Below are 19,349 nucleotides of genomic sequence, written 5' to 3' on the forward strand. Positions count from 1 at the left end.
GTAGAGTTTCTTAGAACTCTATCTTGCTTCAAATAAGATCTAGGTGTCTAGTAGGTAATATTATAATTTATTTCAACGGATGTATGCCAACTAGCACATTGTGAATAAAAATAAAACATAGGTATGTTAAAGTAATTCTCAAATTTTCAGAAGACTTCACGAGTATAAGCTTATTTCAAAAGTAACTGATTACTAAATTATTTAATGAGCTATCAATCATCAAAACTGAACAGCAATAAAGCTTGCTAAAATCTGATTAAGCGAAGATATCTGTAGCGATAACTAAGGTGTAAGTGACAATAAAACGCAAGCTTAGTCGCGTCTTCCCTCCCACTTTTCCAAGCCTTGTCGCGGCGGGGGGGCTCAGTACCTGGGTTGCAAGCCAGCATCTTGGGGAAGCTAATATGGAATACACACGTGCCGCTCCCGATTCGTTTTTCATAAAACTATACGGGATGCGGCCCTGGAGTAGGCTCATCCAGCAGGCAGGTGGTGGTGAACCACTGTTTCCGCTTGTCTGTATGAATGCGCCCGAACAAGATCACGGGTTGACGGAATGCCTATGGGCATCATTGAAGAAGGTCCTTAGAGACCAGCGGCTGAAATACAGCGATGGATGGCGGTTGGTGAACCGCGGCGCGGTGGACCTAGCAGGAGGATGTCTCTTGCTGGGCATTGGGGCTTTTGCCCTCCGCCGGGCAAACTGTTACCTCTAACGTGTGACGTTGTCATGTCTAGCGGCACGTTAGAGACCAGGGGGCTTGCCTTAATCGGCTGGCCCAAGAGGAAGGTGACCTCAGAAAAAACCCCTCCAATTCGGCGTTGGGGCGCCCCACGGGGCCTAAGCACGGCGCCGAATTCCTGCCTCCCTGGGTGGCAGGTGGCTTGGCGAGTGGATCAAGTCGAAGTGGCCAACCCCCGGATACCGCCCGCCCTCCGGGGTGTAATAGGGTTACCCGGGAACAGGGGGCACCTCCCGGGTGGACCGCATATATCCCCCATGCTCGTGGGACCTTTACCTAGTACACTATGAAACCCCAACCCCAAAAATTAGAAGGAGGAATGCTGAGAGAATCGGCAGATAGAAGATGTAGTTCTGTGTTGGAACGCGCGATAAGCGCTACTCCTACACCTACTACAGTTACTAATGTAACAGAAGTGGCCGCAGAGTCGGACTCTTCCAACTCTGTGGCAAGCATGAATTCGCGGGCAACTATGAGTCCCCTGGTCCGCCGGGAGGCTCTGTGCACTCCGAACAAGGAGTCACGCTTTTGGCGGTGCGGAAAACGCTCACGGTTAGACGATGGAAGTTCGAGTGATACTTCTATCCCTTCGGAAAGGAAACCAAGAACTGGCTACCGCAAGGCGCATAGGGTAGAGAAGAATACCGAAGCACAAGTTGAACCAAGTTTACCAACTTCGGTGGATCCGGAGCCAAAATCTGCGCTCATACCCTCGACAGCTGCCATGCTTACCAATAGCATGAACACATCGACTGAAGATGTACGGAGGAGGATTGAGACACACCTGGCAACGGTCGAAAAGATCGCCAAAGTGTCCAACCACTTAAAGACCACCTTTGTGGCTGACCTGCGAAACGCCGCTAAGGCTATTAGGGAGGATACCGATTCCCTTGCGATGAGGACGTTTACCGACGAAACGAGAGCGCTTCGTGCAGAGAATGAGAGGTTGCGTATACGACTGGATTTTCTGCAAAACGAGATCCGGGAAATGCGACTACTAATGCAGCGGGGCCCAGCTGCCTCTGCACAGACAGCGGAGTTGACATTGACACAGGACTTCGAGGCTAGGATGGTACGCCAACTAGGAGAACTAATTGATGCACGGCTCCGACACTTAGAGGCTCAACCGAGTCTTCAACAACGACCTCGCCCCTCCATTGTGGAGGATGGGATAGGAAGACGTGTTGCTGGCATCCGAGAGCAGAGTTGCTCCGAAGCCTCGGAGGATGTGGGACCGAGACCAAGGAAAACAAAGACCCTCTCCAAACTGACCCGGGATGTGACGGAAACTAAACAAGGAGGTGAGAATAAGAAGGGACAGAAAAAGCAGAAGAAGAAGAAGAAAGGAACTGGTAAAGAACCGGCGGAACCTGCATCCATTCCCTCTCCTGCAGTAGTGGTTTCTTTGTGTCCTGACGCGGAGTCCCCTACGGTGCCCATCTCTTCCGGCGGGGACTGGACAGTGGTGGGAAAGAGAGGCAGGGCAAAAACGAATAAGGTCCAACAGCCTGGGATCGGTGAGCACACGGCGGAACGAAGGAAGTCTAAACTACCTAAGCCAACACAATCTAGGCTGAGAGCTCCGCGATCCGCGGCAGTGGTTTTGACAATCCCTACAGAGGCCCGGGACAGCGGCGCAACGTACGCTGCGGCCTTAAAGGAGGCGAGATCCAAAATAGACTTAAAAGAAGCGGGCATTGAATGTGTCAAATTCCGCCAGGCGGTTACGGGAGCTACCATCATCCAGATCTCCGGGCCCGACAGCAGCGATAAGGCTGATCTGCTGTCAGCCAAACTGAAGACCCTGTTCAAAGACAGAGACATCAAAGTCTCTAGGCCGGTTAAAATGGCGGATTTACGCGTGTCGGGCTTAGACGCGTCTATCACAGTGACTGACTTGAAGGAAGCCGTAGCTGCAAAGGGAGAATGCCCAGCGGAGCAGATAAGGGTGAGCCAACTGCAAAAAGACAGATCTGGTTTGTACGCAGCTTGGGTGAACTGCCCGGTAACAGCAGCCAAGAACATCGCCGAAAAACGTTTCCTCGTCGGATGGGTTGCGGCGAGGGTAACGATTCAAAAACCACGAGAGTTACGTTGCTTCCGCTGCCTCGAAGTTGGTCACGTAGCTAACCGTTGCACAGCTGAGTGTGACCGCAGCCAGCTCTGCTACCGCTGTGGGCAGCCGGACCACAAAGCCGCCAACTGTACTGCTAAGCCAAACTGCACTATCTGCGCGGATGCAGGCAGGAAAGCAGACCATCGCCTGGGTGGCAGTGGCTGTTCAGCAGACAAAGCGCCAAAAAGAAAACCGAATGAGCTTACCGCAGATACCCAAGTAGGGCGAACAGACATGGAGATAACAGAAACCGCCAAAGTGTAACATGGAACTACGCTTTCTGCAAGCAAACCTTAATCATTGTGCAAGGGCTCAAGACCTGCTGATCCAAAGCCTGGCACAGTGGTCTATCCATATCGCAGTTCTATCAGAACCCTATGTTGTTCCCCCCGGGCGAGAGAATTGGATCGGTGACCTCGACGAGGTTGCTGCTATAGTGGTTACGCAAGCGGAAGGATCACCTCCAATTCGTGCGCATGCGAAGGGTCATGGCTGCGTAGCTGCCAGGTTCGAAGACACGATTGTAATCGGAGTATACTTCTCACCGAATAAAACACTTCCTGAGTTTGAAGCGTTTTTGGGAGAAGTATGCTCCTTGATTCAATGGGGCCGCCCTCACCAAATCATCATTGCGGGGGACCTAAACGCAAAATCTGTGGCATGGGGTTCCTCGGCATCAAATGCTCGTGGAGACGTCCTCTTGGAATGGCTCGCGGCTCAGAATTTGGTTACACTCAACCTAGGCAGCGAAAACACATGTGTGCGCATGCAGGGGGGCTCGGTGGTGGACGTGACATTTGCGAGTCCCCCTCTCGCCGATCGGGTCCGAGGATGGCGTGTCCTGTCAGAGGTTGAAACCTTATCTGATCATAAGTATATCAGATTCGAGGTTCATCCGATGACAGGATCTACGAAGAACGCATGCCCTGCTCCTATAGAAAGAAGCCCAAGATGGTCCCTAAGGAGCATGGATGGACACCTTTTGGAACTAGCGTCCATAATCAAGGCTTGGTGCCCGAAACCTGACGCCATAAACGTCGACGCTGAGGCAGAATGGTTTGGCGAAACAATGACGCAAATATCAGATACCGCAATGTCGAGGCTAAAAAGATCTCTCCCACGGAATAAAGTGTACTGGTGGTCGGAGGATCTTGCGCGGCTCCGATCAGTCTGTGTTTCTTCTAGACGCCAATACACTAAATACAGACGAAGAAGAAGACGTGCAGACTACTCCACCGAGGAAGAGGCAGAACGCTACGTCGTTTACCAGAATGCCAAAAAAGCACTAAGAGACGCTATCGCGACCGCAAAGGAAAGAGCCTGGGCTGAACTACTGGATACACTAAATCTGGATCCCTGGGGGCGCCCCTACATGCTGGTTATGAATAAGCTGCGTCCTTGGGCCCCTCCAATTACAGCCAGATTAGAACCAGCACTGCTCAAAAAGGTAATAACTACCTTATTTCCAGGCCGTCTTACAAATGATCCTGCGGACCGACTTGGGAATATCGATCAGGAGGAAATGACCTGTGAAGAAATGATCCCGGACGTGTCCTTAGCAGAATTAAAAGCGGCGGTAGACCGCCTGAAAAGAAAAACCACCTCCCCGGGCCCCGACGGCGTGCATGGCAGAGTGTTGTCCCTTGCTCTCTCATATGGACTAGACCAGCGATTCTGTGAGCTACTAACCGAATGCTTGAAGAGTGGGAGGTTCCCGGATCGCTGGAAGGTGGGACGCCTCGTGCTATTAAGGAAGAGTGGCAAGCCAGCGGACTCGCCATCAGCATATAGGCCGATAGTCCTGCTTGACGAAGCCGGTAAGCTTTTTGAGCGTATTATTTCCAGCCGCATACAAAATCATCTGGCAAGGATAGGACCAGACCTCAACGAAGCCCAGTACGGTTTTAGGCAAGGACGTTCAACGGTGGATGCCATAGCTCGCTTGCGTGATATTTCAGAAGGATGTGTTTCCCAGGGTGGGGTAGCACTGGCAATATCCTTGGATATTTCCAATGCATTTAACACCCTACCTTGGGACAAAATCTTAGATGGTCTGACCCGACACCGTTTGCCGCTGTATCTTCGCCGTATCATCTCTTCATATCTTCGAGAGCGTCAAATTACATTTCCAAAGCAGGACGGCTGGGGTAGGCATAGGGTTGCACGCGGTGTACCACAGGGCTCTGTACTGGGACCCCTTCTGTGGAACATCGGGTACAACCACGTGCTACAAGGAGGGCTGCCACAAGGAGTAAGCGCCATCTGCTACGCCGACGACACCCTAGTAGTGTCCACGGGCCGAGACTTCAGAGAGGCGCGACTCCGAGCCACGGCGGGGGTGGCACAGGTAGTTGCCAGGATCAAAAGCCTCGGGCTTAAAGTAGCCCTCGACAAATCGGAGGCTATATGCTTGCATGGCCATCGCAGAGCACCACAAACTGAAGAAGTAATCGTGGTGAGTGGAGTGCCCATCCGAATTGGGCCCAGACTGAAATACCTCGGCCTGGTGCTCGATTCGCGATGGACATTCCAAGCTCACTTCTCGACTCTGGCTGCGAAGCTCACCACCACGGCAGCGGCTCTTTGCCGTATCATGCCGAACATTGGAGGACCAAACGGGGCATGTCGAAAACTCTTTGCCGGGGTGGTGCGCTCGCAGGCGCTGTACGGATGCCCTATATGGGCCGATAAGCTATTAACGCGCAACACGATTGTGCTGAGGCGGTCGCAGCGAGTAATAGCTATTAGGGTTGCAAGGGCGTATCGCACCGTATCTTATGACGCGGTTTGCGCCATAGCCGGTACTGCACCCTGGCATCTCGAAGCGGCCGCCCTGGCGGAAGTTTACTGGCGTAGAGCGGAGGCAAGAGAGAGGGACGAAGAACTGTCCACTGAAACGCTAAAAAGTTGGAAGCGAGACGCTCGGGACGCGGTGTTCCTCAAATGGCGTCAGGAACTTGACTCATCTTGCGTGGGGGCCTGGACTCTCAGCGCGCTTAGCCCAGTGCTCAGAGAGTGGGCAGAGAGAAGGTGGGGGTCACTCAGTTACCGGCTTGTGCAGGTCCTGTCAGGACACGGATGCTTTGGCAGCTACCTGCACAGGATAGGTCGGGAACCGGCCCCCACCTGCCACCACTGCAGTGACCAATTGGATACGGCACATCACACCCTAGCCGAGTGCCCGGCATGGACGGCGGAGCGAAGGCCTCTTGAAGACTTGCTGGGAGAGGAAGAGCTGACCCTGCAGGGTCTCGCGAAAATGATGGTCAGTGGCGACACGGAATGGAGGACGGTCGTGGCCTTTTGCGAGGCTGTGATTAAAGCGAAGGAGGTTGCAGAGAGGGCCCGGGAGAATGACCCAACGGCGGATCCTCTGCGCCGACGCAGACCCGGCAGACGCAGGCGTCTCTACGCCCAGCGTCAGCCTTGAGACAGGATTTGACGAACACACGCAGGGGGAGGTTTACGTAGAAACGAGCATACTGTAGTTATGCTCGCTGCAAGTAAACCGACCCCCCCTGCGACAGAAGGTGGAATAGCCCGGCAATAGGGCAGCGATATCCTTATTGAATACCGACGCCTATTGCCACATTATGGGCTTGGGAGAGTCGCCAAGTCGCGGCACTCACCACGTAGGCGGTGGGGGTATAAGGCCTGGCTGTTAACCCCTGCCGTCGAAGGCGAATGGTGGCCACCGTTGGGTTTTAGTGGGTAGGGCTTCTCGCGAGTCCCACATACCCCCTCACGCAGAAAAACTGCAGAGGGGGATGCGTAAATGCATTTCCCAACGTTAAAAAAAAAAAAAAAAAAAAAAAAAAAGCTTAGTCGCGTCTTGTGGGCCGGGGCGGGAGGGGCGCGGGGGGAAAGGGAGGAGCGACACCCGTCCCGCTCGCACACTAGCCCGACTCGCGCTCAACCGTTTTATATTTTCTTGTTTGTCCATTGCGCCTACCCCATTTGCTACATAATTTATTTGAGCGAGCAACACTTAAAAAATTGGCTCCACGCTCTCAAATGGAGTTTGCGGGCGCCGAGGACTCTCGCAAATGAAAATAATATGGTAAATTATATTCATTTGAATGGCCGCTTCGTAATCGCCGGCTTAATGGCGCGTGATAGTCCCGCCGCCATTGTCCGTTTTCCATTTACGCGCCAAATTTATTTTCCGCGCTTTTATCGTCGCACTCGTTTTTATTACCATAAGCCACCCCATACATATTCATTGTACGATTTCTGCCTTATTTGAAAACTACTTAAGACATAGTTGCTGAGACTTTGTTTTTGTCACAAAAAAGTTACGTAAAAAGGGTGGTGGGAGGTAGGTATTTTAAATATGTATTAGCAGATAAAGGATGTAACTAGTAACTACCATAACTGCGAAAATATATGCTATTTTTTGTTATTTCAAATATTATTAAAGAAATATAGGCAATAGATAACATGTGGATACCTACTAGGTAATTAAAACTGCTAAGTTAATGGTTAGGATCTTGAATGTTAGTTAGAATTTATAAGACGAAGATTTTCACAGTCAAAACTTACCTACCTAATCGTTTCTAACTAATGCCTTTGAAATTAAGGTTTTTAATTTAGTATCTAGTATTAAGATAAATGCGAAAGCCTATTCAGTACCTATCTACATGTAGGTAACTACTTAGTACCTAGGTACTTAAAACTAACTTAAGATACAGCTCTATACCTAAAATTTCACTAAATCTATGCGTCTCTATCTAATCTCAAATCTGTACCTACCAAGATTTTCAATTTATATTCGTATAAACCCGTCTAAAATAAATAAGTATAATTTGTTGAACCTATGTTTAGGTATTATTTACCATTTTTTAAAGCCGCGGGCGGCCTCACATTGGATTCAACTTTGCGTCCAATATTGGCTATGATTTGAAATGATCAAACTACTTCACTATACATTGGCTTCAATGTCAACTTTGTAACCAATCAATGGAAACAGACTAGCTCATTGGGCCAGTCCCAACTGTGGTAGCAGAGAAGCGTAGACGATGGACGATAATTTATTTGCACTAGCGGCTTACGCGTACGGACTAGGTACATATGCTTATTACTTGCATCAGACAAGTAATCAACGAAAGAAAAGGCGATGGTGGATGATAAAAATGCACACTTCAGGCGACTGACAAAGACGATACATATTATGTGTGGCGCGAGCGCGGCGTTATGTCCAAGATGCCCCCGCGCACTCTCCTTTCATTCAAAGGAGAGCCTTTGAACGTGTATCGAAAATCGACACTGATGCCGCGGCCACACATTGGAGATACATATTTGCACCAACGTAACGTTTTGCGCCCAATGCACCAATGTATGTACCTATACTTCGACACAATGTAGACATTGCGTCCAATCACTAGTCTGTTTCCATTGATTGGTTACAAAGTTGACATTGAAGCCAATGTATAGTGCAGTAGTTTGATCATTTCAAATTATAGCCAATATTGGACGCAAAGTTGAATCCAATGTGAGGCCGCGGCTTGAGCGCGTTAGTATTGGGCATTGGACAGTGATTGGACGCAATGTCTACATTGTGTCAAAGTACTGATACATACATTGGTGCATAGGGCGCAAAACGTTACGTTGGTGCAAATATCTCCAAGGTGTGGCCGCGGCATAAATTATGGCCGGTTTCACAACTTTTCGATAAAATAATTGTAGCTAGTTAATTCCTCTCTGCCAAATTATATATGAAAATATAGAGACATAATCAGCAAATGGTTTCACTATAGGTACATACATTGTTTTAATGGCATCATTTCTGTTTTAATCTGTAAGTTTCTTATAAAAGTAATTTAATTGGTAACCTACATGACGTAAGCAATACATTGATTACCAGTAGCTTACCAAAACGGACCATTAAAAAATTCTATAACCCTCCATAAATCGGTCAAACAATGACTATCAAGAACATAACAGCACAATAATAACTACATCAACGTTGAGTAATTGTATATCTTTGTTATACCGTACCAATAGTATTATATCTTTTGTTAGACGAAGGGTTCGGCCAAGTGATTTATTGTCGAAAGCTCTTAAACCCTTCTCTCTGTTGTTGGATTGTCTTCTCTAGCATGGGTCATTAAGTCAGCTTTTTAACGTCATTAATGTTTTTAGATGTTATAATGGGAAAGAAATATACTTATTCATTCATTTATTTGTATGTAGATATTACATATAAGATATTAGTTATTGAAATTTAACTAAGGTAACATTTATTTATGTAGGTTATATTATATTGACCAAATTGAGTTATATTTATAAACATAATTTACCTATTTTCATTTTTATATTAAAGTTAGTTGCAACGAGCTTATTTCAGGAACTCGGTAGTCGGTACCTATTCATTCGAGTGAAAAAATTAGGCATAGCAATCCGACCACTGTCAGCTGTAGCGGTTCCGCGCGCAGCGGCCGTAGAGGTCGATGGAGATCTTTACTAATTACTTAGGTAATGAGTAGATACTTACATTGGTCCATGGTATAATATTATTATAGAGGTGGAGTTTGTTTGTGTGAACGCGCTAATCTCAGGAACTACTTAGGTATTCGATTAGAAAAATTATTTCAGTGTTAGATAGCCCATTTATCGAGGAAGGCTATAGGCTACCTATATATCATCATGCTTAGACCAACATTAGAGCGGAGCAATACGGGTGAAACCGCGAGGCACAGCTAGTATAAGACACAATATTACTTCTGAGAGCAGACGAAGTTCTGTGTCAGTTACAGTACCTAATAAAAAACACAGAAACACAAAACACATAACTTTGTATTTATTTATACCTACTACACTAGCAATCCCGGCGAACTCCGTTTCGCCACCAGACGAGACACCTTTTCTTTGCTATAAACCTCACGGAGCCTGAAAACGCAAGAAACTACTGTTTTACTACGTTTTAATAGGTAGTATTCTAATAATATAAGGCTCTTACTCAGTTTAGGTAGGTAATAGAAGTTAAATCCATTACTAGTTGCTAGTAGTTCCAAAACTCAAAAAAAAAGATAGATCATTTATGAAATACATAACGCCATCTAGTAAACTTCCAAGACAACTAAAATTATCGCATAAATAAAATTTCTGATTTTATTTCTAGGTAGAATCAGATTTTTTGTAAAAAAAAATACTACAATAATTAGGTATGTAACAACTATCGTAATTAATAATAAATGTGATCATGTTAAATGAAAAATAATTTAATATATCAGTGCCATCTAGTGATATTAATATAAACGATTACAATGTATGACCACGTATGACGTAGGTTATCGCACAGACTAAAAATAAAACAAACAAATTATAAAGGTAATGTTTATTGATTTCAAAATGTATTCAGATTTTTTTTATTTATTAATCCTGCGTTTTGCATTTTAATTTTCAATTCATTAATACTATTTTGTTGCATAAACCAGTGACTTTCTATTTTTCAGTTTGTTTTACCGCCATCTCTAGGCCATCAGATGTAAACAGAGCTGTCGATAAAACAGGTTCAAGAAACAAAAGCAAATCATAACTTAAAATTAATATTATTTATGTATCAAAAAACCATGACTTACGCCATTGCTTAATACAACGGATAATATTGAATGTATTTTATTTTATGCTTCCTTTTTTTGTGTAAAAATACAATTTTATTTTCACAACACAAAATCACTATAAATTTCCCGCCATGAAATGGCGGTCTTTTGCTTAATTTGAGAACCCCGCGACAGGAAGTGAGTGATGAAGGTGCTACGCAGGCGCAAATTGACCTTTCGGTTGAAGAACCCGTCGGTCACATGTGAGTGTCGATAAATATCTTAGTTTTATCGTGTTCCTTCATTTTATAATTATAATTAATATTTTCGTAAGTATTTAATGTGGTGAATATTAATTGGTGCAAATAACACAATATAATGGTGTGGATTATGTGTGAAATTAAAATAAAAAATACACTGCGGCGCCGGCACGTTTGTCAAAATTTATATATTTTAGATAACTCGTAACTGAGAAGTCTAAATAATACTGCTTTTCTCCACGGGTATATTCGACATGGCATATAATAACGTGAATTTAAAAGAAGATAGTGCGGTAAAATTTAATAAGTGAATTTGTATTTTTCATGAAGACATGCCCAAGATGTCTTTTTGAAGCCACATGTTCGGATCCAATAACTACCACACGGCTCGTCTCATAACAACACCATCAGTTCGAGTCAGGCCTGATTTCATATTTTTATTATTTCTTTTTATTCTTCAATTCATTGTTGCATTGATTTTTCTTGTCTAGCATACAAAGGCTTAGGTTTTCGCCGTAGAGCGCTAGGTGGGGTTAGGTCGTCTAAAATTTTCATATGAAAAGCAACATCATGTTGTAAAGGATGCAGATGTGAATAATTGATATTATTTGAATCGATATTGTTCGATATCGTAACATATTGTCATGTAAAACACACTTAATCTATGCCTTATATGCCTGCTTGATACCATGATATGACATATTATTGTACATCAATGACTCATGCTTTAAAATTGATTGTATGCTTTTTCCTACTGTAATGTGCATGAATTATTAATTTGCAAAATTCTTAACAAGTGGTACCTAGCTATACCTTCACTTTTCCTTGCATGATTGATTTGATTTATGTAATGGTTTTCTAATGGTCTTTATTTACTGCTTAATATCTTAACTTTTTCATTACATTGGTACATGTGGCATGTCACTTTCATGATAACCTGACTATTCTATTATCTTTTGTGGCCATACATACAGAGGAGCGCATAAACTTACAGGCATTTTGTCATTTTAGTATGTTAGAATCCAATTGTATATTTACTTTTCAACCAAATTATCAGTTATATTTAATATTGTGTTAACTAAAGTGTTGGTTCCATCTTTAAGTGAATTGTTGTATGATTAAAATATACAGGAGGTTGGTAAAGCAATAAGTGGCTTATCATAAAATTACCTATAAAGTGAATTGATTCATCACACCATATGTTTCCATAAATTAAGGGCCATAGTTGTCAATCTTAATATATTAGCTCATAGTTGTGCTCTATTTTAGATAGATTTTAGCTCTTATTCATAAAAAGGAGTGTTTCTCATTTAAATTGAAGCCAAACAAAAGAATTTTTATTTTATTTTTTATTCGAAATTGATATAAAATTTTAAGTGCAACTTAACTTTTGCCTAAATCATCAATCAGATCATTGAACCAAAGTTCAATAACCTGTATGTGCTAATTTATTACTGTACAGTGAGTCGGCCATAGTTAATGCCAAGGTTCTTTTATTTAGACACTCGTCTATTATTACTGTCACATCTCAGTGTACCATATGTCATAAATCATTGGGTGTAAGGACAGCGGCAATTGCATTTCTTTGGTGGTGCTAATAGCGAATTGACAAATACATATTTATATAATTTAAATTTATTATCAATGAGTAATTAATAAGTCGAGCCCATAGAGTCGCGGGCGTAATCCCATATTGCTTCCGTGCTGCGGGTACTCGGAAATAAAAACCCAGTTCCTAATATGCGTCTCACTATACCACTGTATTCTGAGATCACCGAACAGGAATACACTATTAGATTCAATAATTTGAACAGTTATCTTGCATATTTCCAAAAATTTGTGCTATTTACATTTTTTATATAATTTTTATGAATATCTGTAAGTGTTCTTATGAATGTCACTATTGAAACTGAATAGGTGAAAGTAAATTTTAGTGATCAATACTAGGTCATGACTCTTAACTTGAACACAAAAAATGAGAAAGTAAAATTTTAAAGCAGTACAATACATGCTCTTTAATTACATTAGTTTTTAGGCATAACATTCTAACATTCTTAATTATTTGCTATGTGGATTAGTGTGTATTCTAATCATTTTAAGTTTCTTCTTTCTTTTTTAGTTTATAATAATTGCAGACAGAGCAGAAATCAACGCTTTACTTATTTATAACAGTTACATTTCAACCAGAAACATAACATATAAAATATCATTCACACAGCATTTGCTTCATATGTATTATTTCTACATTACCAAAGACATGAAACTAAACCCACGCGTTCTGAATTACAGATCACACCTCACCGTAAACTAATCCGCACACAATGGGTGACATTGAGGACACACACTTCGAGACCGGAGACTCCGGAGCCTCCGCCACCTTCCCCATGCAATGCTCGGCCCTCCGCAAGAACGGATTTGTGATGCTCAAGGGACGCCCCTGCAAGATCGTAGAAATGTCCACCTCAAAGACCGGCAAACACGGTCACGCCAAAGTCCATCTTGTGGGCATTGATATATTTAATGGAAAGAAGTAAGTAACCTTGTTGTATCAATATAAAAATAATTAAACAAATATTCTTTACATTTCTCTTGCAAAGTATTTGTAAATGTAGCCTCCTGGAATGTGATTGAATCTGCTTTCGTATTTAAATTTGATATGGAAACTCAGCTAATATAATGTTTTGAGGATTAATTTCTGTCTAAAAAAAGATTTGTAAGTATAGTATTTTTGCAAATTAAGGATTGGAATGATAAATTCCAATCCCAGAATGTTAATCACCTGGATTAGCAATTTTGATAAATTGTTTGATTGATGTTAATCTTTTGATAAAATTACTACTAAACCATTGATATAATGCTCTTATCTTAATCTCATCCATAGTGTTATATCATAATTCTTGACATATTGATTAAAAATAAGTATATTTATTAAAATGTCGAGCCCATAGAGTCGCGGGCGTAATCCCATATTGCTTCCGTGCTGCGGGTACTCGGAAATAAAATCCCAGTTCCTAATATGCGTCTCACTATACCACTGTATTCTGAGATCACCGAACAGGAATACAGTTATTATAAAGATTCAAAATTAAAAACCATTTAAAAAATACTGAAATTTATAGTCATCTTTAGCCAATATGAATATCTTTTAAGTTCTTTAAATAACAGCTGTCGTGTAGAAAAATCAATAAGCATAAATTGGCCTGGCTGCTTGAATTATTTAGTATAGCCATTCTAGGTCAGCACAGTAAGCTATATAGTGTTTATTTTTCAAAGTGTTGCGTCATTGAAATATGCTTTCAAATTGTAGTTTTAAAGTTATAGAAGGAATAATCTAGAACAAATTATAATAGTAATATAGTGACACCATTTTGTCACACAAACATGCAACACAATAGTATTTCATAAATTATTAATATACAGTTCTATAGATAATTTTGCTGAGATTTCAGATAATTCTATTTATATACTCTGACGTGCCATAAAGCAAGTTCCTGAGATATTTCACATTTTGTCATTAGCGAATAGCCCTTTATTCAAAGTAAAAAGTAAAAACTGTATCAAACATTTTTATATGCGGGCAAATATTTAAGTACATAATATGTGTAATTCTGGAAAAAGAGCTACAATACTGTACAATGTATATTTATTGTGAAAGGCCAAATAAACATACTCTTCACATATTCTTACAAACATTTATTAAGTAAGATTCAATAAATTCAGCAAAAACACGGAAAGATTACCTAATTATTTCTTGAATACAAGTAAAAACAGAACAATACTCTAATTATTCATTATTTATGAATAAACCAGATACGAGGACATATGCCCGTCCACGCACAACATGGACGTGCCGCACGTGAAGCGCGAGGACTACCAGCTGACGGACATATCGGACGACGGGTACCTCACGCTGATGGCCGACAACGGCGACCTGCGCGAGGACCTCAAGATACCCGACGCGGAGCTCGGCACGCAGCTGCGCGCCGACTTCGACAGCGGCAAGGAGCTGCTGGTGAGTTGCACATGCACACATATACACATACACACTATATACACGACGCGGAGCTCGGCACGCAGCTGCGCGCCGACTTCGACAGCGGCAAGGAGCTGCTGGTGAGTTGCACATGCACACTATATACACACACGCACGCACGCACTCACTCACACACGCATGTAATATGTATAATACTACTATCTTGATGCGACACACGCACCGATACGCACACATACACTCTATTGGCTTACCCACAGAACCACAACATTTAAATATGTATACATTACTTGAGAGAAGCGTGATAGACATCCTACACGCTAAAGCACCTTTTACACATGGCAAAACACCATACTGCACTCAAGAAAACCATACAGCACAATTAACATACAGAAACTCACACACAAAATTACTATTCACAGAAACATTTATAAATACTGCTTTACCACACACAAAAGTATCGCTTATATAAATTACAATGCTTTACACACATATGTTACAGCATACATACTACAGACAGAAATATTGCTACACGCAGAACTAACACACTTACAATCACTAAATTCACACAAAATATTTAGAGGATGTGGTACTGAGCAAAAGATAACACCTACACTCAAATCTATTCTTCCACCCACACCACAGAAAGTCTATGTAACGAAATTATTTACTAACAAATACAAATATTTATTTTAAAATACATTTTTCAGTCAGTAACTAACAGGTACATTTAAATAAAAAATCAGATCCCCTATAAAACTTACAATCCATTTTTCATTATTAATTTCATATTCCCATATTCAACTAGCTCTTTACAAATACATATACAATGCAAAACCAGTCATCTAGTCTAGACATGAAATCAGATCAAAACCTACAACATTCTAGCAAATTGTAAACACGCTATAAATATCTAAAATCATATTGCAACCCTCTTAAATATCCATGGAAACTGTTATTGATTGGACGTGCAATGGAGCCCGAAAGCTCTTATTAAATTGTCGCCAGACGCTCGGGGTTGATTCCTCGTTCACGTGACGTAGACGTATCGATTTTGTCTTAAGATGTTTAGGTATAAATGTTCACCTTACGACGTAATAGATAACTCCAATTATCTGTAATTTCAATGCTTGTTGGTATGGAGAAATCGTTTGATTTTTCGTTTTATTTTGGGATGGAAATGACTTATGAGATTGTAATTAGGATTATTCTTTTCTTAAATTAGGGATTAGGGATTTTAACTTGTTTGATTGATTTTTTATTCCAATATCCTATATAAACGTAAGACTTTGTTTTTCAAATGAAAACATCTTACATTTAGGTACATATTTCATTTTAATGAAAAAATGTATTAAAGTACGGGTTTATCGAATATATTGCATGTTAGTATGTATTCCAACATTCATTTTAATATTTTATTAATTAAATTAATATTTAAAAAATTCGAGTATAGAGTCTCCGACTCATGTATTTCTAGTGAGTTGGTGCTAAATACACTCGAACATTATATTTCAGCCTTATACCTGAGCTAGTGTTCATATTAGCTATATGGAAAAGGTTATGAATACATTTTTCATTTAAAACTCATATGAAATTAGATGTTGTGTTGTATAATTTGCAATTTTATCCATATATCACAAATTATTAGTTTCGGTATACATATTTCTATGAGAAATATTAGAATCAATAATTGAAGGAAAAATGTTGAAGACATATTGCATAATACACACTTTTTCACATTGGAATTTGTGAATCATTTGAAACATTTTTAATTTTTTACACAATTGGCGTTGTCCAAATTTTATCGGAAACATGCGGTTGATAAGGCATGATGAATTGTATTTTTTAACATGAAACAAGAATAGTCACTTTGAAAGAAATGTTATGACATACATGATAAGAAATGCATAAACAAATGTGTCTGCCGTTTTAAAGAAACTTTGACTTTCATTATGCGAAAAATATTTCTACCAACAAACATGACATAGTTTTAATTTATGATTTTTAGCACTAGTAATATTATATTACACTGAAAATATGTATATCTAGGGATATTATAAATCAAAATACCTACCACTTTAAATGACTATTGGTGAAATATAATAAACATTCAGGATTGCAGTACATTGATAACCTATTATTATTTATTCCATGATAACAATGTCGTTGTTATATTCTTATCAAATTTCTTAAATAAACAAAATTATGTTTAACTCTGAACCCTGCCTCTAAAGTAATAAATGAATAAAAAAATATTTTCTATAAAGATGGGAGTGAAAGAATTGTTTACACTTACATAATGAAGACAAACACCACTAATATTAAATCAGATAGAAATTTATTTGTTTTATTTTTTTCAACTTCAATTATTAATGTATTGTATTTCTTATTTCCAGTGCACTGTGCTCAAGTCCTGCGGTGAAGAATGCGTGATTGCGGTGAAGGCAAACACAGCTCTCGACAAATAAACCAACACAGCATTTATAGGGATTATAACATATAATTTTTTACAATCAACAACTCTTACATACATGTAAAACATAATATTATGTATAATTTAACATAGAGATACAGCGGTCCGACGCGCTTGCGAACCGAACGCGATCAAACTTATTTAGCCTAATCTTCGCTTGCGAAAGTGACTTTAAACGAAAACTCGGGTACTTGTGAATGAATTGTAGATAGTGCAAGTTTTCGGTTCGAGTCTCGGGTTGGCCCACGCTGGCCCACGCTGGCCATCGCTGGCGAGCAGGCGCGTCGCCGCTCCGGAACTTCATGTTTGTTTTGTTTTGTTTCGTGTCTTTCGCTTGACGTAAACGTTACGTTGCGCACGGCGGTATCCCGTGGATATTATTGTTTATAGCTGTTTAATCTTACGGAAGGATAGACGCAAACTTGAAGTTATTACCGTACTTTAATGCTAAATTAATATACATAAACGTAAAAAGAGAAAATCCAAAAAAAAATAGAAATAAAGGAAAATTCTTGAATGTGGTGTGTGATTGATTGGTCCTTTACTCGAAGCGAGATCGTCCCTTTTGGATAACACTTGCCACCTCTGTAAATTTTTATACTCAACCGACAGAAAATAATTTTGTATCTGTGACGAGACTGACCGCTGTCACTCCTTCAGCAAAGACTGAAATGCATTTTTAGATTTGGAAATAGTTTTGTATGTCTAGCTAAGCTTGGCCTTCCTCCTGCAGCCGCACCTGGCAAGTGTTGCCTTCAAGGGCTTAGGGTACTCTAGCGTGTATTCCAACATCTATTGTCAAAGACGAAATTAATGTAAGAATGTAAGGTAAGGCCCTATGAGAGATATTTTTTTATGCATTCAATTTCATCGCATTATAGTCGATCCGCTACAAAAGCGGACACTTCACCGATTTCAGCGAATTGTACATTTTGTCGAAATTGCATAATCGTTATTGTTGGTTATTTTTTATACTAGCAGCTTGTAATCAGATTTTTTAATAAAGTCGCATCTTCTAAAGTATTTGTAAATACATCGGGTGGTGTAAAATAAAAATACTTTAGTTCAAAACGATACTTTTTTTGGGAACTAATTCTCGTAATCCTGTTGTGAGTATGAAGTATTGTTTGCATCAATTCAAAATTTTTAAATAATCAACTTACCGTTTTTTAGAAAATCGGTATTTAACTATTTATCTCTGTACGCATGGTTCTAAGGTAAGGTAATATATTATTGCACTCGATAAGCGTTGATACGCGAGAGACCATGTGATAAACAGATGAAATGCGTTAATGTTAAACTTGAATACGATGGGCGCGGGAAGGTTGTAATATCTGTGAGACGGTGATTAGTTCTATGGGTTTGTATATACGTAAGATTAGTAAACAGTTCAATAATCAATTCTGCAATTTTCTACGTGTTGTTTTTGTCGATGTCAAACAATACCGAATTACATAGTAACGCTGAATGTGAACGCAGTAATAATATTTCATAAGTACCTATTTAACAGTCTGTCGAATTAAATCTGTACAAAATGAACACCGTGAGTTGTGATTCCTTTTTTTTATTTTGGTTTTTATTTCTGACCCTTATTTAGTTAATTTGTTATTTAGATATTACTTATAAACCTAGTTTTTAATGTTAGTAAGTATAATTTACTATTACAATAATGGAATACGCAATTTCAGTCTTAGTATCAAAATAGTCGCCCATAAGCTTTTGAAATTTTGTGCAAATTAAAATATGAGAAATAGTACTGAATAAGAGAATATTATGAGAAATAATACTGTGTAAATACTTTATCAAAATTCGGTCAATTTTGCTAAGAGAATGACTAAACATTTAAGAAACTGGAGATAAAAGTGCATGCTACGTTTATAGAAATAATACACAGTTGAGACGCGCTGCGATCTGCTGGAACGTGGAGGCGAATGAACATTACGTAGGTATATGTATCTATCTAACTTGGTTTACAATAATTTAAGTTCTATTTATAGTACATACCTACCTACTTATTGACACCTACATCTACTATGAATTAGTATGTAATAGGTTTACGAAACGAGATCGCTTGACGGCCACACTAGAAAATTACCTCATTAACTACTTACTGTTTTTACTTGAACAATACTATTTTTCTTTCAAAGCCTATTCTAGATACCTAGGTATATTGTTCGAACTAATCTAGATACCTAGGTATATTGTTCGAATTCATCAATATCTGT

General features: G+C 40.4%; 1 protein-coding gene across 3 annotated transcripts; it reads left to right on the top strand.

Moving 5' to 3' along the window:
* The first annotated feature begins 10,556 nt into the window (after positions 1-10,556).
* Positions 10,557-18,691, top strand: eEF5 (eukaryotic translation elongation factor 5). 3 transcript variants are annotated; one of them, XM_090111382.1, is made up of 4 exons: positions 10,557-10,663; positions 12,950-13,190; positions 14,471-14,773; positions 17,048-18,691. In XM_090111382.1, exons 2-4 carry the CDS (start codon positions 12,982-12,984, stop codon positions 17,082-17,084), a joined length of 549 nt encoding a protein of 182 aa, XP_089967508.1. In that variant the 5' UTR covers positions 10,557-10,663; positions 12,950-12,981; the 3' UTR covers positions 17,085-18,691. The 3 variants fall into 3 exon arrangements, with proteins under 3 accessions (XP_089967508.1, XP_089967510.1, XP_089967509.1); XM_090111384.1 differs by having other exon boundaries at positions 10,558-10,663; positions 14,471-14,672; XM_090111383.1 differs by having other exon boundaries at positions 10,636-10,729.
* Positions 18,692-19,349: the final 658 nt, after the last annotated feature.

Source organism: Colias eurytheme, chromosome 17 (genome assembly GCF_061535395.1).
Source record: "Colias eurytheme isolate Ceu_HAF_F1 chromosome 17, ilColEury1 Martin Lab GWU primary, whole genome shotgun sequence".
NCBI classification, from domain to species: Eukaryota; Metazoa; Arthropoda; class Insecta; order Lepidoptera; family Pieridae; genus Colias; species Colias eurytheme.

Excerpts from the sequence above, each read along its gene's own strand:
- eEF5 (XM_090111382.1), top strand. The coding sequence starts at position 12,982 with ATGGGTGACATTGAGGACACACACTTCGAGACCGGAGACTCCGGAGCC. Across the intron at positions 13,191-14,470 it reads GATATATTTAATGGAAAGAA|ATACGAGGACATATGCCCGT; the intron begins GTAAGTAACCTT and ends TGAATAAACCAG. Across the intron at positions 14,774-17,047 it reads ACAGCGGCAAGGAGCTGCTG|TGCACTGTGCTCAAGTCCTG; the intron begins GTGAGTTGCACA and ends TCTTATTTCCAG.